This window comes from Papio anubis, chromosome 13 (genome assembly GCF_008728515.1).
Source record: "Papio anubis isolate 15944 chromosome 13, Panubis1.0, whole genome shotgun sequence".
In the NCBI taxonomy this organism is placed as follows: Eukaryota; Metazoa; Chordata; class Mammalia; order Primates; family Cercopithecidae; genus Papio; species Papio anubis.
In genome coordinates, this window is record NC_044988.1 from 33,492,657 (window position 1) to 33,516,340 (window position 23,684).

The 23,684-nt window shown below is 40.2% G+C and overlaps 1 protein-coding gene across 3 annotated transcripts in view; it reads left to right on the forward strand.

Moving 5' to 3' along the window:
- SLC1A1 (solute carrier family 1 member 1) overlaps nt 1–23,684 on the forward strand; it is a 93,024-nt gene that overhangs the window by 26,699 nt on the left and 42,641 nt on the right. For all 3 annotated transcript variants that reach the window (XM_017949893.3, XM_017949892.3, XM_017949894.3), the window contains exon 2: nt 23,289–23,429. In XM_017949893.3, the coding sequence (XP_017805382.1) occupies nt 23,289–23,429 (141 nt within the window). The remainder of the gene's footprint in view (nt 1–23,288; nt 23,430–23,684) is intronic.

Genomic DNA, 23,684 nt, shown 5'->3' on the forward strand with positions numbered 1-23,684 from the left:
GGCACAAGGCACTAGATCCTCCACTCTCTTCCCAGTCAGATATGTTCCCTGGAGTAAAAGAGTCTTTGAACAAGTTGTTAGCAAAGTTTCTCCTCTTCAACCACTTCGAAATGTCCTTTTGAATGTAAGCCACATCCAAATAATTAGTCTTCAGTTCCAGATCCTGTTAGAGAGCCACATTGGTACAGGAGCTTCCCTGGTCCCTCTTTTGTGAGTTGCCATAAAGAAAGAGGAAGTGACCTGTGATCTATGAAAGAGCAAGGTTCTAAAACAGATTTGTCTGACTTCAGAGCTCAGCCCTTCACCCTAGGCATCCCTCCAAGAGACACCAGCATGAACTTACCCAGAACAGGCCTGAACATTTGAACAACTGAACACAATACACCCCAGCTGGCTCCTGGCAGATTGCACTCCAGTGTGGTGGGTTTAATTTGAGCAAGCAGATGAAATAAAACAGGGCTGGCTGTGGGGATGTGGCAGAGCCAGAATGGAGTCTCTTGATCTTTTTTTTCTCTCTGGGAAACAAGATGAATTAATGAACTGATTCATACTCCCTTTTACCCAAAGTCTGAAATAAACCACCCTTATCATCTCACCAAACCTTTACCTGACCCAAACTACGGATCTGGGATTCTTATTCTTCTCCTGCCTTCAATCTATCCCACTCCTGATGAAGTTCCTTCCCATCTTCTAATCCCATGGCCTTCACTTTCCTGCCTGTAAACAGCTGCCAACTACCTGATCTCCCTATGCTAATCCATTCTACACATTTTAACCAGGCTTTCCTCCAATCCAGGCTGGCTCTTACACAAACATGTTCAATGGCTATTCATTATCCTTAATAGCTAATCTTTGTATATTACTTTATTGTTTAACACATGGTTTATCTCATTTTATTCTCACAAAGAACCCGTTATAGGGAAGGGAACTTAGGGTCAGAGAAGTATAAATTCTCCTCCCTGGCATTCAAGGCCTTCCATGGTGTGCCCCAAGGGATTTCCTAGTCTTGGTTCTCTAAACCACCCCTCAAGCACTAGCCAAACTACTGACTGAACACACTCTTATCACCTCTTTATGGAAGAAACAGAACTTTGGTGTCCAACAGAACTGGATGTCGAGGCTGGCCATGTGACTTTGGACAAGTTTCCTAACCTTTGTTACATTATTGTCTTTATCTGTAAATAACAGGCTTGTTAGATGACTAAATAAAATAATGTATTATAAAAGTGTTTGGGCCATAGGCACCTGACACATATTAGTTTCTTCTTCCCTTGCACCTCTGTCTTTAGGTGTTCTCTCCACTCTCCACTGTCCTCAATAGTCCCCGCCTAGTGAATTCCTTCTTACTCTCACATCCAAGGTTCATCTAAAATTCTTCCTTTCTTAATCCCACCTAATGTGAATTTCAAGGGTAGCTCTGAACTCCTACAACTTTGGGGTGGCCATTCCTATAGACTAGCTTGTTCTCTTGTCTTCTGTCTTGTCCTGCCTACTAGAATACAATTTCTCAGTGGCAGGAGCAGCGTCCTCTCTTTGACCTCACAACATATCACCTCCTATGGTGCTGGCACAAAGAAGTCACCCAGAAAACATTTGTAAGATTGACTCAAGACCACGGGAGGCTTCATGTGTTCCACGTGCTCATTTCCTGATTGCTGTGATATTTGCTTTCGGCTGAACACTGGTCACCTTCCCTCTTCTGTTATTGTGTAACAGAATGAAAGATGACAGCCAGGAGGAAGTTGGCTTGCAGAGATATTTGGGGTGAGCTCACAGACTTTAACAATTGTTTTTAAGCTTTTGTTAACATTTTTTAAATGGGGTGGTCTCACACAAAGACCTAGATTTTTAGTTTCTCTTTAAACGTTCAGGAGACAAGGCCACCATGGACCCTCACTTTCATGTGATGGGACTTGGGCAGAGACATCAGGACCACCACAGACCCACAGGCCTGTTTCCTTCACTTCTGCCCTGACCGCTGTAGCCTTGTACATTTGCAGTCTTTGATGTCATCTGAAAATTGTTGAAATTTATTTCAACTCTACTTTAAGAATGAAGTTGTAGCCGAGCACGGTGGCTCAGGCCTGTTATCCCAGCACTTTGGGAGGCTGAGGCAGGTGGATCACTTGAGGTCAGGAGTTCAAGACCAACCTGGCCAACACGGCAAAACTCCATCTCTACTAAAAATACAAAAAAAAAAAAAAAATTAGCCAAGCATGGTGGTGGGTGCCTGTAATCCCAGCTACTCAGGAGGCTGAGGCAGGAGAATTGAACCTGGGAGGCGGAGGTTGCAGTGAGCTAGTGAGCTGAGATTGCACCACCACTGCACTCCAGCCTGGGTGACAGAGTGATACTTCGTCTCAAAAAAAAAAAAAAAAAAAAGAATGAAGTCATTACTTTTTTTGGTTTTAGGAAAGATGACCAAGGAGGTGTTATTTCCTTGAGTGGTGAAAAGGTTCTTCTACTGCATGGTCTTTTTGTTTGTTTGTTTTGAGACAGGGTCTGGCTCTGTCGCCCAGGCTGGAGTGCAGTGGCATGATCTCAGCTCACTGAAGCCTCAGCAGCCTGGGCTCAAGTGATCATCCCACTTCAGCTTCCCTAACAGCTGGGATTACACATGTGAGCCACTGCACCCAGCCTACAGCATGGTTTTTAAATATCTTTGTGCTCTCCCTCTGTAGACATCTTTCATTTGTTTAGAATCTGTGGTGATAGAGGCCTCATGCCCTATTCCAACTCCAGCTGCCTGTCAATGCAGTGTCTCTAGCTTCTTTCAGATGCAGAAGCCATCCGTCCCATTCTGTCATCAGGGTAGACTGAAAAATATCAGGTCACTCTGCTGCCTGTACCACCTTTCAGCACTGATGGCTCCACTCCCTGAGGGGAGAGGCAGAAGTGACAGGGAAGGAAGAAAGAAGAAGAGAATTTTCTCACTTTATGATTTATTGCATTTAATACTCACCCTGAGTCTGAGTCGTGTATCATTCCTTCTTGACTTATAGCAAAATCAAGGCACATAGAGGCTGTCATTTGTGCTCTGTCCCAAAGCTAGAAGATAAATGATGAGTGGTTTGGGCCCGATGGTGTCTAATCATGTCATGTTTTTCCACTGTTCTGTCTGCCTTAGGGTTTCCAACCCCTTTCAGCTGTATTTATAAGACTGGTGTTTGCAGAACTGTTTATTAGACAACTATAAACTGAGCTGAAATAAAACTTTGGTTTCTGTTTGCTCTAAAGAGAAGTTTCTGCTCAATCCTCCACAGGGAGTGTGTCTTTAGGCCTCTAAATTTTACACCATAACTGTTTGTATAATTTGAGTGGTCTTCAATGAAATGGAAACAAATAAGAATAATAGATAAATACATTGTAAAATAAGAATAATGCATGACGTTGGTTTAGATCACACAGTGTTTCCTATGTACATTTTCTCTTTGGGTTCACCCAACATTCTTGAGATACCCTCACTGAAGTTTTTAGATAAAGCAATCAAAAAGCAAGAGGATTTAAATGACATAGCTTAGTATGTATGTGGTAGAAATGGAATTAGAATCCAGATTCGTAATTCCTCTTTTCATTATCTGATCCTGCTTGGTTTTTATTTACACCAGGCAATAATTTTGGAAGCTCTGCTCTCTCTACTTGTGCTGTTATTATCTGTTGTTATTATTCAATCATAGATATTTATTGAGCCTTCCTGCAGGCCAAGGGCAGGGCTAAGTCCTGTGCATTCATTATTTCACTTAATGCTCACGACAGCCATATGACATAGGTCCTCTTCTCATTTCTCTTTAACTGATGAGGATACAGAGGCTTAGAAGGATTCAGTAACTTACGTAAGGTCACACTGCTAGTAACTGGTGGGACATATTCAACTCCAGATAGGTGACTCATGGAAATTTCTGCTATGTCTTATATCTTCACCTAGACTGTAAACCACATGGGGACCCAGACCACATATCCTCCACAGAGCTTAGCAAAGTGGTTGTATGCACAGGTATGCAAGCCATTAATTAATGACAGCTGATTTTTTCTAGGCCATTAGTTTTTATTTTACTTTTTCTACAGGGATTTTCATATCACACTGTTCTCAAAATAATCCTGGTTTTCTATTGGCTGTTTTGATTTATCTTTAGACACTGTAATTGGAAATTAAGCTCTTAAGCATCTCCTTTACAGGCTATGCTCCACAATCTGTAATCACAACTTTTCTTTAAATTGATCATCTTCTTTTGAGCTGTTAATAAACATGTCTGGCTTCATTTGGGTTTTCAAATTGTTATTTCCAGATGGTGAGACTTTCAGATCTGATAGGCTCACATACATCCTGCCAAGTGGAAGTTTGAGCAAAATGTCACATCTTTGGCAATCTTCGTGCTATTAGTATGATGATTAAAGGAAAAAGAAAAGTTTCACTGTGATATCATCAGCTTTCCCACCTCGTGAAAAAGCCATCAAATTATCAACCAATCAAAATTGAATGAATCCCTTTTAATATTACTATTGTCTACTTTTCTTTTTTCCCATTTTAAAAATCAATTTAGTTCGTTAGCTTTCTGCTTCTGGATTTGCCTTTTCTGGACATTTCATATAAATGGAATCATAGTACATGTACTTTCGTGACTGGCTTCTTTGGCTTGCTTCACTTAGTGTAATGTTTTCAAGGCTCATCCATACCATAGCATGCAGCAGTGCTTTATTCTTTTTTATGGCTGAATAATATTCCATTGGATAGAGATACAATATTTTGTTTATCCAACAATTAGTTGGGCATTTAGATTGTTTTCACATTTGGCTATTAGGAATAATGTTGTTGTGAACATTTCTTGTACAGTTTTAGTGTAAGGACATGTTGTCAGTTCCAGAGGGTATATATCTAGGCATGGAATTGCTGGGTCACATGGTAACTCTATGTTTAATTTTTGAGGAATTGCCCAACAGTCTTCCACAGAGGCTGCACCATTTTACATTCTCACCAAAAAGGCAAAAGGATTCCAATTTCTCCACATCCTCACCAACATATATCATTTTCTCTTTTTGTGTTTTTTCAAAATAGCCATTCTACTGAGTATAAAGTGACATCTTATTGTGGTTTTGATTTATATTTCCATAATGACTAATAATGTTGGACATCTTTTTATATGCTTATTGTCCATTTGTATATCTTCCTTGGAGAAATGTCTATTCAAATCTTTTGTCTATTTTTAACAATTTGATTGTCTTTTTATTGTTGACTTGTAAGAATTCTTTATGTATTCTAGACCCTTACCAGATACATAATTTGCACATTTCTCATTTTTGAATAAATTGCAAAGCAATATATTTCAAGAAAATTTTAAATTTTTTCTGCCATATTGTGAAGCTTGGTTGTCTCTACCAGGTCCTACCTCCTATTTACCCACAAGTATTTCAAAGGTCATCAGGATTTATGCTCAAAATGGAGTTTGGAGTGAGAAGGAAGCACTTTGTTTGGAGAGGGTTTTACTGTTGAGGCCCTGCACTAATCCTCTCCGCCACCTGAAGGAAAGCTGTGGTCACATCTGGTATAGTAGAAAGTGTCGGCCGGGCGCGGTGGCTCAAGCCTGTAATCCCAGCACTTTAGGAGGCCGAGATGGGCGGATCACGAGGTCAGGAGATCGAGACCACCCTGGCTAACACGGTGAAACCCCGTCTCTACTAAAAAATACAAAAAACTAGCCGGGCGAGGTGGCGGGCGCCTGTAGTCCCAGCTACTCGGGAGGCTGAGGCAGGAGAATGGCGTGAACCCGGGAGGCGGAGCTTGCAGTGAGCCGAGATCCGGCCACCGCACTCCAGCCCGGGCGACAGAGCGAGACTCTGTCCTGGCCAACATGGTGAAACCCCATCTTCACTAAAAATACAAAAAAATTGGGCCGGGCGCGGTGGCTTAAGCCTGTAATCCCAGGACCTTGGGAGGTTGAGGCAGGAGAATTGCTTGAACCTGGGAGGCAGAGCATCCTGGCTAACACGGTGAAACCCCGTCTCTACTAAAAAAAATACAAAAAACTAGCCGGGCGAGGTGGCGGGCGCCTGTAGTCCCAGCTACTCGGGAGGCTGAGGCAGGAGAATGGCGGGAACCCGGGAGGCGGAGCTTGCAGTGAGCCTCATGAGATCCGGCCACAGCACTCCAGCCTGGGCGACAAAGCGAGACTCCCTCTCAAAAAAAAAAAAAAAAAAGAAAGTGCCATGGTGGCTGAGGAAGCTTGTGGGTTTATCACATTTTTGTCCATGGTGGGATGGAGACCTTGTTTTTGCTTCAGAATTGCTCTTAAAGAAAAATTCTGGGGCAGATGAACCCCATCATCATCCAGGAAGAATATTTGCAGCACATTTTTCTTGTCATGATGAGTTCGTTGTTTGAGATGGTGTGGTTAGAAGCTTGATAATGGCTGGCTAGTGTGATTTTCCCTCATTTAGGCTCAACTGTGACTTTATGTCTGCGTACCTTATGGAAGGCCTGGAGCCGCACCCTGAGGCAGAAGAGGGAAGGGGGAAGTACAGTTGATGGTGGCAGCTAAGTGGGAGAGAAAGTCAGCAAAGACAATTATTTATTCAGGACCTTTACAAAGGGAGTGGCCCCACTTGTTTGCATGTTGATTGAACCATACCTTAGTGTCCAGTTGCTTGAGGCTTGCAGCAGCATCTTTATGCTCTTCAAAGTGAGTGCTTGCCATTGGTAGCAAGGTCTTATGGATGCCCTTGCTAGGTTCATTTCCTTCTTTGTTATTCCAAGTATAGTTCTAATGAATCTGAACCTGCCTCTTTTCTTTTTCTTTTTCTTTCTTTTTTTTTTTTTTGAGATGGAATCTTACTCTGTCGCCCAGGCTGGAGTGCAGTGGCACAATCTCGGCTCACTGCAAGCTCTGCCTCCTGGGTTCATGCCATTTTCCTGCCTCAGCCTCCCAAGTAGCTGGGACTACAGGCGCCCACCACCATGCCCGGCTAATTTTTTGTATTTTTAGTAGAGACAGGGTTTCACTGAGTTAGCCAGGATGATCTCAATCTCATGACCTTGTGATCTGCCCGCCTCGGTCTCCCAAGTGCTGGGATTACAGGCGTGAGCCACCGCGCCTGGCCTGAACTTGCCTTTTAACAAGACCCCAAAGTGATTCAGGGCACATCAGCTTTTAAGAAGCATAGATTTACATTATATTTTCTCTGTCCCTTCACATCTCACATGGTTATTCAGCCTAACCTCCGTGTGAGTCAGTCTTCCTCTTTCTTTTCATGGTTTCCATGGATTTCACCTGGTATACTCTTGATGCCATCTGTATTAGCCTGTTCTCACAATGCTATAAAGAAATACCTGAGACTGGGTAATTTATAAAGGAAAGAGGGTTAATTAACTTAAAGTTCTGCATGGCTGGGGAGGCCTCAGGAAACTTACAATCATGGCAAAAGGGGAAGTAGGCACCTTCTTCACAAGGCAGCATGAGAGAGAGTGTGAGTGTGTGAAGGAGGAACTGTCAAACACTTATAAAACCATCAGATCTCATGAGAACTCATTCACTATCATGAGAACAGCATGGGGGAGACCCCCATCTCCATGATCCAGTTACCTCCCACCAAATTACCTCCCTTGACACATGGGGGTTATGGGGATTACAATTCAAGATGTGATTTGGGTGGGGACACTGCCAAACCATATCACCATCCTAGTACTGGCTGCAGCTTCCTTTCATTACTGGATGAAGAAACACGATCTTTTGATCAACTAGCATTTCCCCGAAGTACTTATAAACAATTCCATAAAATTCCATAAAAATTCCATAAAATCCTGAGGTAGGTACCTATTTGTGTTTACTCTTGAGCCTTCCCCAGCCCTCTCCCCTTCTTCCTCCTCTCCCTCCCTGTCTTCCCACAGCTCAATACTTCCACCTTCCATTGTTCAGTACCCCACTGTGACTCCTGCCTGTGTTGAGTTGCATGTATGATTGACCCTCATTAGATGTGAGCTCCTTGAGGGAAGGGTTTTACATCATCCATTTTTATACCTTGATTCCCACCCCTTGAACCTAACACAGGTCCTTGGACATAGTAAATATTTGCAGAGTTTAATTAAGTTATTGAGTCACGTTGGAAATTATTTCAGAAAATACCAAATGCCTTTTCTTTCTTTCTTTCTTTTTCACATACCATGTGTTCTAGTACCATTAAGACCCTAAGACATTTATTTTGTTGATATCAAGTGGTATAAAGATTAACAAACATTATATTATATATCATAATTTTAACTCTGAAGTTTTTAATTTATAGAACAAAAGTTAATATTTCTCTACCAAAATAAATGTCATAGACAGAAGGAAGAATTTTGTTAATTTGGTCATATCAAAAATATTTAACATTAATTTCTCTCCTCAACTTCTGACTCTGCTGCTCTTTAGCTCTGTAACCATGACTTACCTGTCAGAGCCAAAACACTTTTGAGCATTTCATGAGAAAATCTATAAAGAGTATGTAGCCTACAATAATAGCTAACATTTATTAGCTGTACTTACAGTGTGAGCCAGGTACTTTTTATTCTAAGTACTTTACATATAGTCTCATTTTAAAATCTCCTAATGACTCTATGAGGTTGATGTTTTGTTATTCCCATTGTTATAGATGAGGAAACAGAGGCACAGGCTACAGGGTATTTTGTCCAAGATAACACAGCTAATAAAGTGGTGAGGCCAAGATTTGAACACAGTCTCTTCTTAAAGAGCCTGCCTCCTGAAGGATTGCTGCTGAATTCCTTTCTTCCTTCAAAATGCCTCTTGTGATTTAACATGCCTTATTTCATTGTGTATATTAAAGGCCCTTTGTTTATACATTACTCTCATCTATATTTACCCGTTTAGCCAATGCATTGTATAAATTAGGTGATCTGTAAATAATTGTTGGCTAATTGATCCTATGTGCATACATGGGAATACTTAGAAAAGCAATGATTGTTTTAATATAATGAGTTCTTGATGTAGCAAGATCGTTCCTATACATTGTAGAACTCTCAATTTTAATATTTACTGACTCCATTATCCATGTTAAAATGGGCATATTGGAAAGGATAAGGAATAAATAATTAATGGTTGTGTCACACATCTATTAATATGGTAGTTGAGCTAATATGAATGGGTTCTCCCACCATCTCAAACACATAGATATATAAAAGTCCCCTCCAGGTTAAAGGAGAGCTAAACCCAAACTCAAAATCAATAAAGGAAATCCCCTTGTGCCAGAAATTAAAAGGGAACTCAAAGCCAGAAGTATAAACAAGATCTGATGCTAAGATCTAGACCTCTTAATCTGTTTTGAGTGGCTGTAACAGAAGACCTGAGATTGGGTAACTTATAAAGATGTTGATTTAGCTCACAGCTCGGCAAGCTGGGAAGTTCAAGGGCATGGCCCTGGCTTCTGGTGAAGACTTTCGAGCTGCATCAAAATATGGTAGAGAAAGTCATCTCATCTTGGGTTATGTGTATATAATTTAAATAACTAATATAAAATTATTTTTAAAATATGGTAGAGAAGGTCAAAGGGGAAGCAGATCTATACAAAGAGGAGAAACCTGAGGGGTATCTTGGCTTTATAACAACCCACTCTTGAGTATACTAATCCATTCCCATGAGAACTAATCCAGTCCTGCCAGAGTGAGAACTCAGCACTGCAAGAATAGCACCAAACTATTCATGAGGGATCCAGCCCCATGACCCCAAGTGCCTCCCACTGGGACCTGCCTTCCAATACTGCCACAGTGGGGATGAAATTTCAGCATAAGTTTTGGTGAGGACAAACCAACCACAGCAAGACCCACTTACAGGCTTTAATAATGGGAGATAGGGGTTTTAATATCCACATGGGGAAAGGAGATATGATCTTGGCCCATGTGAGTGAAGGAGTTTAAATCAAACCTTGACATAAAGTCTGGAACCACAAAATTTGGCCCTGCCCATGGAAACAAGAGCAGAGAAATTCTACCTAGTGACTCAGGAAAACCTGAAGAAAGTTTGCCATTTGCCCATGGCTAAAGTAAGAGGTAAAGCTGGTACCCATGAGAGGATTAAAATCCAGACTGATAATTCCCTCAGTGCATGATCTAAATTTACAGCACTGTGTAATGCTGATTTATCAAGCTGAAAAATTAATATGAAAACTGTCCTGGAGGACTTGAAACTCCTAAGTCCCCAGGAAAAACAAGTAGCCTGTAGGTAAACTCAGAAAAAAGTCAACCCCCTCCTCAAAAGAAAAGCCTATGATCAGAAATTACAAACTACACAGGAAAAGACCCAGTAGGAGGATAGGTGTCCCCCACTGGAGATGATAGAACAGTCTGAAAGAATATATACTAAATATGTTTAGAATAACTAAAGAAAAATAGGCGGAATAGAAACTAGATAATAGAAAAATGATAGTGTGGAAAGGATACTATAACTTCTAGAAATGAAACTTAGAAAGACCGGAATTAAAAATTCAGTGAATAAATTAAACATCCAGGAAATGCAACTGATGTAAGGATTGGAAACTGCAAGATAGGTGTGAGACAAATCAGTCAATGCATCACAGAGAGATAAAAAATCAGGAATATATAAAAACCCTCCAAGGACCCATACATTTGGAAACTGAAAAGCATATTTTTTTTAAAGAATTTACAATTCAAAGAAAGAAATCACAATAGAGATTTATAAGATATTTAGAACTAAATAAAAGTAAAAGTACTGTAAAATAATTCACAGGACACCAACACAGAATTTAGAAGGAAATGCCTTATATGCACATACTGAAAAACAAAAACAAAGCTATAATCCCAGCACTTTGGGAGGCTGAAGCAGGAGGGTCAGTTGAGGCCAAGAGTTTGAGACCAGCCTAGGCAATATGGTGAGACCCTGTCTCTACAACAAAACAAAACAACAACAAAAAAACTCACAAAGATAATGATAATGAGCTAAGCAATCAACTCCAAAAGTGAGAAAAATAACAGAGTAAACCTTTAAAAATTAGGTGGAAAGAATTTATCAGATAAGAGCAGGATTTAGTCATATAGAAAACAAAATAGGGAATGTGATATGGAATACTGAAGAGCACTTTGAATGAACTGGATCTACTTGTATTAATATTAATAATTAATTAATAAATAATTAAAAACACAAAAAATTTCAAAAATGCAAGGTAAGAGAATACATCCAGTCTGATACCATGTGAGTTAGATTTTTCAAGCACAAACAGCATAAGACATTTTAATGGATAGAAACATGAGTAGTAGATGTACAAAGTCATGGACAAAAAGTAGGCTTAAATTAGTGATTATCTAATCTATCTAAGAGAGGATGGAATTGGGGAGGATACAATGGACCCTCAACCATAATGTTTTATTTGTAAAAAAAGATCTGAGGAGGATTTGTTCAGTCTGCATGGGGTGGATGTATACATGTTTATGGTTTTTTACTTTTCATTGAAACATTTCAGAAGAATAGTCTTTCAAAGAATCAATAATTCGGATTCTGTACACTGAATAGAATTCTAACAAAATTACAATTAAGAAATAAAGTTAATGCCAGTGTTGCATGAGGTTTTTACTCATGTTGTTTGGTTGTGGTAGGGGATCTACAGTAGATGTGGTAGGCAGTTCTGAGATGGTACCCAAGATTCCTACTTCTTGGCAAAAATACCCTGCATAATCCCCTTACTTTAAGTGTGGATATGATGGTATTTCACATTCTTTGGCAAAGGCAAAGAGACTTTTGCAAATGTAATTAAAGTCCCTAATCAGTTGATTTTGAGTTAATCAAAACAGATGATCTTGGGTAGGCCTGACTTAATCAAGTGAAAGCCCTTAAAGAGACTGGGCCCATCCTGCTGACTCTGAAGAGGGAAGCCACTGTGTTGTCAGAGGGCCACATGGCAAGGAACAGTAGGACTTGTAGGAGCTGAGAGAAGCCCCTGTTGGCAGCCAGTAAGAAATCCTGCAACTACCAGGAAGTGAATCCTGAGAACAGCCCCATGAGCCTGGAAGAGAACCCTAAGCTCCAGGAAGGAATACAGCCTGATTGACACCTTATTGCAGCCTTGTGAGACCCTGATCAGAGGACCCAGCGTAGCTGTGCTCAGACTCCTGATCCAAGGAAATTTTGAAATATTACCTGTGTATTGTTTTAAGCTACTAAATTTGTGGTGATTTGTTACATAGCAATAGAAAACTAATGCAGTAGCTCTATCTACCCTGTTGTATGAAAGCAGTTTGTAAACTGACATGCTCTATAAAGTGCTGGTTTTGTTATGGCATTGATTATTCACATTTTATCTGAGCACTATGATCAATACACTAGACTGTCATGGTGTACTATGTTTGCCATTCTGCTATACTTTCTTTTGATTTGGTATTTTGATTGAGATAACCAAACCAGGTTCTCATTTTAGATAAAATTCCCACAAAAGATCTACAGAAATTGTTTCTAAGCTTATATAACAAAAATGGCAGCACCTATCCAATGCTAATGTCCATGCGGACATCTCTATTATATGGAGTTTGAGTTCTGAGACCATTTTGTTATTGTTTTGAAGCCATACTATGGGGCTCATTTCACTCAACCAGTAGATATTCTGGGTATCTGTCATGGCAAAGTGGTGAGTCTTCTGAAAAGAAGTGGAATCTGAACTTGAACTCTAGAAAATGCAAGAAGTAAAACCCTCCTGGAGTAAGACCAGGAGCACATCAGAAGACCCCATTATTGGGGTCACCAACTAAGAATGAAAGAATACCTGCCTCTTGTTAGCTTATTCTGTGCATGTTATCCTCTGTGTTTATTTTGCTCTCGTCACCCCCTACTTTTTAGTAAAGTCTCATTTAAACTTTCTAGTGTAATTTCTGTTATGCTAGGGATATTAGGAGCATGGACACTTTGATGCACACCACGATGCGTGATGACAGTGCCAATTAATGAGAATTCCCCACGGGAAAGGCATCTCCAAGAACAAGAACCAAAACTGTGCAGCCCACCTCCCCTTCTCACAAGAAGATACTTCTTGCATGGAAAATCTTGGAGGACTGGAGTTTGATTTTATTAAAAATGCAAGTTAGAGGGCGGGCGCGGTGGCTTAAGCCTGTAATCCCAGCACTTTGGGAGGCCGAGGCGGGCAGATCACGAGGTCAGGAGATCGAGACCATCCTGGCTAACATGTGAAACCCCATCTCTACTAAAAATACGAAAACAAAATTAGCTGGGCATGGTGGTAGGCGCCTGTAGTTCCAGCTACTCGGGAGGCTGAGGCAGGAGAATGGCATGAACCCAGAAGGCGGAGGTTGCAGTGAGCCAAGATCACGCCACTGCACTCCAGCCTGGGAGACACAGCAAGACTCCATCTCAAAAACACAAACAAAAAATGCAAGTTAGATTTTCTTATAGTTTGAGAGTATTCTGGTTTAAGAAGGTGGGAAGAAGTAAAATTGGTTGAGGATCTAAGGTATACAGAGATAATACCAGAGCTTTGATAAATTGAGTCCTAACCTTAACAGTACATGCTTCTCAGTCTATAATCTGAGTTGGCTGTAATATATGTGGCCTCATCCACCCTTATCTCTTTGTTTGTGCCACTGATACCCTTATCAACATACCTCGTCCACGTCTCTTTCTTATGCTCTATACACACATATCCGTGTGTTCATTAAGCATCTTCCCCTCAGTGTCCCATCCAAAAATGAACTCATCATCCTTAGAACTATCCATATTGCCCATTGTGGTAGGTATCACCACCCACCCTGTTACCCAAGCTAGAAAACAAGAACCCCAGAACTTCACTTTCTTCCTCATCTCTACTGCCTTCCACCTTCAGCCATATAATTTATCACCAAATACTAACTCTTCCACCTCCTAAATTTGTTCCCCTTCTCCACTCTTTAACACCCCCCACCTTGGATCACAGCAACCACTTACAGGATTCGCACACTGCTTTCTCTTGCAAAACTCCTTCCAATGAAGGAGTAAATCCTTCAGAGGCTTCCCACTGCCTTCAGGATCAGTTTCAAATCCTTAGCTTGGCATATGGGATCCTTCTTCTTACTTGTGCAGTTAGGTCCACCTACCTAATCACGGGCCATACTGAATTGCTTGAAGCTGTTTAAATGTGCCAAGATACCCCAGATTTCTGACCTTTAAGCCTTTGCAGTAGTCTTACGAATTCATACTCTTCATTTCCCAGACAAATGTCTCTACTCTCTTGATGAAACTGTTCTGTCCTCCATCTTTGAGGGCAAGGGCCATGCATCCAGATGTCTTTGTCGTCACACAGTGTGCCATGATGCCTATTTGTGTAGGTGCTCAATAAGTGTTTGATATGTATATATTAGGATAATACACCTATGTATGAGTGAACAAATGAATATGCAGATGAACAAGTGTAAGGAGGAATGAAGGATGAATTAGATAATTAGTAGCCTCTGCCATCAGTCAAAATGAAACTTTCATTTTTTTTTTTTAATGTGTTGTAGAGATGGTGTCTCATTATGTTGCCCAGGTTGATCTCAAACTCCTGGGCTCCCACCTTGGCTTCCCAAAGTACTGGAATTATAGGTGTGAGCTACCACACTTGGTCTCATTTTTAAAATATATATTTACTTGATTACTTCACCACAATAGTATCATTTTGCTCATGATCCGTGGGCCTAGTCACTTTTAGAGTTCTCAGTTACCTGTAAGATACATGCCTTGGATGCTACCAGGTGATAAAGTTGAGTTGGACAATGAAGCAAATATTGTGCATGTATTTTCTTATTTATTTAGACCAAATAGGCTGAGAGAGTAACTTGAATATTTAAGAGCTTCCTTAAAATGCACCATAAATAATGGAAAGTGAATGACTTGACTCCTTCCCTTATTTTGCTCTTACTTTTATTTGGGTTGACAGGAAGAAGGAGGTTTGCAGAGGGGGAGAAAATATGAAAGGGTGGAGCATGCAAAAAGAGGGCCCAATTCTTCCCTTTCTCTCAATTTCCGCAATATAACTAACTCTGATCTCTGATGGTGGGCAATGGAATATTGTGGATAAAGTTTGGATAATTGAATTGTCAAAGCCCTCCAATATGGACCACTAATTAAAGCACTGAAAACACAACTAAGTGTACTCAGTGTGTTAATGATGCAGAATACAATGTAACCTTTGATTCAGGAGCGGCTTCAAGATCCAAGGGTCCTGTGAGAAGAAGCAATCCCTCTTCCTGGGCACAGAGATGCTGGTTTAACACAGTCATGTGTCAGAGAAAACCAGTTTTGCCTGCAGGCCCAAATCCTACCCTAGCGAAATCCATTAGACCTTTACCAAAATCAACTTTTCTCCTGAGTCAGACCGAATTCTTAATTGTAGGTGGTAGACCAAAAGGGATAGATGACTCAATGTAAACAATCGTTGCTATTGACAAAACAGTGCAAACCACATTTCCTGTTGATGGTGGAGTCACCCATGAAGGAAAACATTTTTATTGCTTTAATAACACAATTATATTATTTTTTAACTCTTCCCCTTCAAATCCTCTAGCACTCAATATAGTGCTTGGGATATATTTGGATATTAATAAACACAAAAGTGTTATTGCCTCTTTTTGAATTAACCTACTACAAAGAATGTTTATTGTACTTTCTTACCTTAAAACTTAAACCTAAAAATGTATGCTAATATGAACCTTTGCTTGGTATTTCGTGATTGCCTCTTTGGTCGCTAGGCAAAGTCAGCAACATTCAGCAAAATTGTCAAGGATTGGAGTGTTTAGTAGTTGGCTGATGGTCAAGAGGCAAGTCCTTCCAAACAGCTAAAGTTGTATTACTCAGTGTTTTTAATAAAAAGATGAAGATGTTTAATGTGGGGGAAATGCTTATGACATAACATTAAATGAAAAGTGCTTTTTCAAAAAATCACATGCTACAACATGGATGTACCTTGAAAACATGCTAAGTGAAATAAGCCAGATACAAAAGGCTGCATCTTGTATGATTACATTTATATGAAATGCCAGATTAGGCAAATCCATAGAGACAGAAAAGTAGATCAGTGGTTACCAGGAGCCCTTGGGAGTAGGGGGAAGTGGGGAGTGACTAACAGGTGTGGAATATTTGGGCGGTAATGGAAATACTGGAACTAGACATTGGTGACAGTTGTACAACATTGTATGTTAAAAATCATGGAATTATATAGTTTAAAATGGTAAATTTTATGTTATATGAATTTGATCTCAATAAAACATTTATAAAAAACTCCATATATAGCCATTAAAAATTATGAGACATTTCAGCAGAATACAGATTATAAATAATTTGTAAAATTATAAGAGATAATATACAAGACAGAATTTATTTGAAATGTTTAGTGCAAGGCCTGACATATAGTATGTGTTCAGTATATCTGAGACAGGTGTCAGTTAATCAAGAAAGTTTATTTTGCCAAAGTTAAGGACGCGCCTGTGACAGTCTCAGGAGGTCCTGAGGACATGTGCCCAAGGTGCTCAGGGAACAGCTTGGTTTTATACATTTTAGGGAGACATGAGACATCAATCAGTATATGTAAGATTTACATTGGTTCAGTCCAGAAAAGGCAGGACAACTTGAAGCAGGCAGGGGGTCTACAGGTCACAGTTAGGTAAGAGACAAATGGTTGCATTCTTTTGAGTTTCTGATTAGCCTTTCCAAAGGAGGCAATCAAATATAAACTTATCTCTGTGAGCAGAGGGGTAACTTTGAATAGAATGGGAGGCAGATTTGCCCTAAGGGGTTGCCAGCTTGACTTTTACCTTTAGCTTAGGGATTTGGGGGCCCCAAGATTTATTTTCCTGTCACAACTGCAATAGTATAAGGAAAAATAGAAACAATTCAACCTTGGATATATTTGAGTTGGTGAGTTTGTGGATGAATTTTTGCATTTATTTTTATTTCAGGCAGAGCTGCTATAATATATTGCCAGTATAGTAAATACTTTATTTAAAGGATTTTAAAACAAAAAAATAAAAACTTTGCAGACTCCACCATCTGTGCTTTGAGCCAGAATTCTCATGAAAAGCCTGTATTGGTGGAGCTATTCAGCTCTTTAGGGAGGCAGAAAGAGATGAGAAAGGGCTACAGATACTACAGCATAAGGGCAGGATGGAGAAACTATCCTTCTATTTATCCACTGAATGCATGTAGTCATTTGTCAATAAGTGTTCTCCTACACTTACTTACTCATCATCAACATTTATCTTAGATTAGCTCCCAAAAGGCAAAAAGGCACGTAATTAATTTGTTTAATGTAGTGCCTAGCATGATGGCATGGCTAGATATCTGTTTCAGCAATAATTAAAAAGATTTTTTCCTTTGCCAGTAATTCTTATTTAATCAAGCCAAAATTAATTTATGTACCGGATAACTACTCTATGGCTTTCATTTTTAAAAACCACAGATGATTTTAATCTCTTTTCTGCAAATATCCCAAAAGAATGACAATGCTGTTTTCATAAATCTTAGTCAAATGCAATTCAACTACTATCCCTAGGTTAATTTTATAACTGTAAAGAGTGTGTGTGCATAAGAACAAAGACTGGTTAGGACCTGGAAAAAATGAGAGAGGGAGAGATAGACTGATGTAATGATATGTGATTTTTTTTGTTGTTCTTTTCTGATTCCCAGTATTGTTTCCTGAACAATAATTTTTTTATAGACTTAGAAACAAAAAAACAAATCACCTCAGAACCTCTGAGACAAGGCTGTGAACTGGCAGTTGTTTTTTTGAGATATCATGGAAGAAATGACATTCTGTGCATCTTCTCTTTCAAACCTTCACCTTTGAACTTAAATAATCCCTAGTTGAGATCATGGGTGTTTTCCTCCCATGTTTCTTTCTTCATGTTTTACCAACTTACTTTTTTTTTTTTTTTTTTTTGGGAGATGGAGTCTTGCTCTGTCATTTAGACTGGAGTGCAGTGGCGTGATGTTGGCTCACTGCAACCTCTGCCTCCCGGGTTCAAGTGATTCGCCTGCCTCAGCCCCCTGAGTAGCTGGGACTACAGGGGACTACAGGCATATACCACCAAGCCTGGCTAATCTTTGTATTTTTGGTAGAGATGGGGTTTCACCATCTTGGGCAGGATGGTCTTGAACTCCTGACCTCATGATCCACCTGCCTTGGCCTCCCAAAGTGCTGGGATTACAGGCATGAGCCACTGCACTTGGCCTTACCAGCTTACTTATATTTAGCATAAAAGCTGGAGAAAGCAATAGGGACAGGAGGCAAGGAAATTCTGGGCAGAAGAGGGCAGTCCCCAGCAAAGGCCTCACTCTGAAGCCTGGATCCATGGCCCAAAGTGAGAACATGCATTCTTGTTTTCCCACTCAAATGTTGCCTTTTCCAAAACCACCCATGCCCCCCCTGCCACCCATCCTGTGCCCGTAAAAACCCCAGGCTCCAACAGCAGAGAGAGGAGAAGCAGCTGGACGTTGCAGAGAAGCGGCTTGACTTCAGAGGGATGGCTTGACAGTGTTACCTTGGGGAGCAGTCTGGCCAGGGATGGCCAGACTCTGGGAGATGATCCTGCTCCATCCCCTTTTCAGCTCCCCTCCATTGAAAGCCACGTTCATCAGCAATAAAATCCTCCATATTCACCACCCTTCAATTTGTTCATGTGACCTGATTATTCCTGGACACCAAACAAGAGCTTGGGTGCCATGGGTGAGGATGCTAAAGGCTATCACACTGACCGTCTGCTCTCTGTAGACAGCAACCATCTCACACGAAAAGGCAGAGGGCCCACTGAACTGTTAACACTTAAGCCATCTGTGGATGGCAAAAGCTAAAAGAGCGCTGACTAAAACACATGCTCTCTGGGGCTTCAAGGGTAGTGGGCACCCACTAGACACTGCCTCAGGACTCCACACACAGTTCGCTCAGGCTGATGCCCAGAAGCCCTCACCCCCAGCTCCCGCACCTGCTCACCTGTGGACTCCCTTCTGCAAGGGATGAAGTGCAATGGGTCCAAGTGAGTGGAGTTTGCCCCCGCCAGTGCCAAAGCGGCCAGCTAGATCTAGCATCCGTGCACTCCAGTTCCTACCTGCAAAGGTGTCTGGGAAATTTCCTGCTTCAAAAGCACAGGCAGCTTTCTTGGAAATGAGATAATGTGATCTCATTTTAAAGTTGAGGACATCAAGGCTCAGAGGTGATTAGAGGCATTAGAAGGGACTTCTGAAGGCAGCTAATCTAACCCTTGAAAATAGGAGAAGTTAAAGTTATGGCCCAGGTTCCACACCTCACAATTGGTGGAACCAGGCTTGAGCCTGCTTGCCTAATACCAGTGTCTTTCCCAAGCTTCCCAAGCATCTGCTTGAAATCACCTTGCCTGTGGTGGGAAGGAAGCCCAAGAATGGTGTCCTGTGTCCATTGCTGAGGCTTTGGGGGTCCAGGTACTTAGTTTACTTTTGGGAATTCCTTGTTGGCACTGCTGAAGTCCTTCCTGCTACACCATTCAGGGAAATTGTTGATCTTGTCAACCTGAAATAATCAAAAGGATCAGAATCCAGTTTTAAAGAGTTTATTCAAGCAAAAAGCTGGTAATGGCCATCCAAGAAACATGGACTCCGAGAAATGGAGTCAGTGCTTCGAAGTTAAAAGTTAAGTACTTGTTTCTATACAGCAAACAAAGAAGTTTAGTAGGATTATAGTATTTTCTACACAAGGCTGGTTTATGAGTGACAAAAATTTAATTTGTTTTCTTTTCCATACAGCTTTTCATTTCCTTTCCAATTTAAAAGCAAGTTTAACATTCCATCCTAGATCGTGTGCTAACTATGAAGACTTTGTGTGAAAGAGGAAAGAGGGAGGCTAATCTATAATGAAGATCCACACTTAGAGAGAAAGGGTCTTCCCTGGCACCCTTTAGTCATTTACAACATTTTACCAAACAATGTAGTTAAGGAAAAGGCTAATCTATAATCAGAGCAACAAAGGTTACAGCTGCCTATTTATGTGACTCAGGTTCCATAATCACATTCCCTTAAGGCTCAAAATAAAGTTTCAACAGCTGAGATTTTGAATTATTTATTTTCATAATCTCCACCTTTCTTAGTTCTGGGAGTGGCCTTACCAGGTGGGCCTGGCCTGCATAATCCCAGAAGGGCAGTTCTTCCTAGCAGCCTTTGGCTTTGAGGACCTCTCCATAATCCTTAATCCAGTCCAAGGTTCTGACTCTGTTAATGGGTAAAGAAAGGTTATGCCCTATGAGACTCTGACCTCTTCTTGGGACCTGGAAAAACTTCTGGTGATTTTCTTCATCCTGAATCTGCTGTTTCTAAACTGCTTGAGACCAAGATAAAGCACACCAATTTACAAGGCATAACTCCTAGGTGAGGTCATTCACTAGCCATTTCTTTTCTTTTCTTTTTTTTTTTTTTTTTTTTGGAGACGGAGTGTCTCTCTGTCGCCCATTCTGGAGTGCAGTGGCGCGATCTCGGCTCACTGCAAGCTCTGCCTCCTGGGTTCACGCCACTCTCCTGCCTCAGCCTCCCGAGTAGCCAGGACTACAGGCACCTGCCACAGCATCCAGCTAACTTTTTGTTATTTTTAGTCGAGGCGGGGTTTCACCATGTTAACCAGGATGGTCTTCATCTCCTGACCTCATGATCTGCCCGCCTCAGCCTCCCAAAGCGCTGGGATTCCAGGTGTGAGCCACTGCACCCGGCCTCTCACTAGCCATTTCTTGTATTTGAGGGTCTCAGGGTGACATCTCTGAATATCCCAACTTCATTTCCAGCGCTAGATTGGTATTTCTATTCTTCTTTTTAGAAAGAAAGAAAGAGAGAAAGGGGCGAGAGAGAGAGAGAGAAAGAAAAAGAAGGAAGGAAAGAAGGAAGGAAGGAAGCAAGGAAGGAAGGAAGGGAGGGAGGGAGGAAGGAAGGAAAATAGAAATATTGGAGTACAATTTATGGCACTCAATTTCAAGAACAAGCTTGAAAAAAGCTAGAAAGTTGTAATTGCCAAATACAGTAACCTGCTTGGCATGCATGTCGCCTTTTATTGCTTTCAAGCTACTATACCTGACAGCTCTTTTATTTCTCCCTTTAAAAAAAATCCTATATCTGGCTAAAGGCTGAAAAGTAGCAAGTGCATATCTTTCTAATGACCCTACATTAATTTAGCATAGAGATAATTAGAGGCACAGTTAATCATTAGTAATACAAGCCCTGAGATTGGGGCACATGGGCTTCTTTTGCTATTCAACAGAGTCCTTGTGTGGCTAGTTTTTGAGCACAGACACATCTTTATTTTTTACACACTGAGCTTTCTTTGACATACAAGCCAAAAATTTACTTGAAGCAACCTGAATAGTATGAGAGAGAATGTTTGTTTGTTTTTTAAAGTCCTGGGAATTACAGAGTATTAGGGCATAATATGGGTATGTTTATATAGAACAGCTGAACACAGGCAGTTTATAAAGCAGGAAGTGAGCACATCATGCTTTTTAAATTTACTTAAAATATTTTGAATTCTTGGTATTCTTATCCATTCAAGAGTCTCTAACACTAGGGTGGTAAAGTAGAAACCAAATAGCATTGATAATAGGGTTTTGTTTCATCTTTGTCTTAGCTACAATTTGGGAAATGTTTATGTGTGTATGTGTATATGTTTGTTCCAATAATGATTTAAAATTGTGTATTCACAATGCAGTAGTGTGTAAACACTACTGAATCACCAGAAATGCATCCAGTAGTGTATGCACAAAATAGAAATCAAGGCAAAGGTAGAATATTTAGGGAAATAAAATTAAGCTAAGGATAAGGTTAGTACACAAAATGCATCTTGTGAGGTTCATCTATTTGGTCTACTAGTGGGCATGGGAAGGATGCCTGAATTTAAATGAAAATTCTAGTACTGATTATAATTCACATATTCTTTCATTGCCTTAGAGTTTTTAATTGTGCCCAAATAAGTCTTGGTATTCATAAACTAATAGCTTGAGTTTGTAGATTCACATATCCAGTGATATCCTCCTTGAATCTTTCTGCCATTTAGTCATTTTACTTCCAAGTATCATGACATCCAACAGAGGCTGATGAAGGAAAAAAGATGCAAGTCATGCCATTTCCTTTTTTGCCTTAAAATAAGGGTGTGTGTATGGGGAGAAGGAAAGGGTAAAGCAGTTAGATGTTATTAGAAATACTTGGAAGATAATTAAGACGAAATAAAAATTTGTGATTTTTAGTTATCAAAGTCATCATTAAATTGTGTTATCCATACAACTGAAGGATTTCAATATGGGCATCTTGTTAAGGAAAAGCTTTCAGAGAATGGTAACATTTCTTAATAGTGAACATGTCCCTACACTCACATAATTATAAGACTTCATGTACAAGGTACTCAAGATCAGAAACTTTGTAAAAAGCCTTTTAATCAGATAAACCTGAACATATCATTACCTAGAAATAACTGAAAAGAGTGCAAAACATTAGATAACAGTCATTTGATAATATGGTAAATAAATCAATAGGATATTATATTCCTATTAAAATTATAAAAGTCGCATAAACAGGAAAGATTATACAAATATGCTACAAAATGTACTTATAATAAAAATATGAGAAAAATACAAACTGATATGTAAATATAAAATATGTAAAATAGCCAAGCATGGTGGTTCACACCTGTAATCCCAGTACTTTGGGAAGTCGAGGTGGGCAGATCGCTTGAGGCCAGGAGTTCGAGACCAGCCTGGGAAACCTGATGAACCCCTATTTCTCCAAAAAAAAAAAAAAAAAAATTAGCTGGACGTGGAGGTGTGCATATAGTCCTAGCTACTGGGAGGTTGAGATGGCAGGATCAACTGAGCCTGGAAGGTCGAGGCTGCAGTGAGCTGAGATGGCACCACTGCACTCTAGCCTGGGTGACAGAGAGACTCTGTCTTAATAAAAATAATAAAATATGTCAAATATCTCTGCAGGTAGACAAAGGTGGTATGTGAAAGCAAAAGAGCTGTATTGGATTGACTAAGTTTTTTTTTCTCACAGTGTTCTTTAATATTTTGTCATTATAATAAGTATAATTGATGGGGAAGAAATGACAACAAAGCTTTCATGTGTAGAATACTTTTTATAGACTTACTGAATAATGTGTACTTTCTGTTCACTATATTTTAAAATATAACTTCAGTGTGGATTTTACAGACTCATGGGAAATGATCTAAACTATTTTTCTTGCCATTAAAATGTGCATTTGGGGGTATTTTTCCATAGACATGGATACAGGAGAACTCAATAATGTTCCTCTTCCTTCTTTCCAACTCTTATTTTCCTTAGGCATTACCACAGGAGTCTTGGTTCGAGAACACAGCAACCTCTCAACTCTGGAGAAATTCTACTTTGCTTTTCCTGGAGAAATTCTAATGCGGATGCTGAAACTCATCATTTTGCCATTAATTATATCCAGCATGATTACAGGTACCTTGAGAAAACTGATGTTCTCTGTATTAGTCCATTTTCATACTGCTGTAAACAACTTCCTAAGACTGGGTAATTTATAAAGGAAAGAGGTTTAATTGACTCACAGTTCAGCATGGCTCAGAAGGTCTCAGGAAACTTACAATCATGGCAGAAGGCAAAGGGGAAGCAAGACAGCCTTCTTCACAAGGCGGCAGGAAGGAGAAAGGCCAGGCAAAGCGGGAAGAGCCCCTTATAAAACCATAAGGTCTCGTG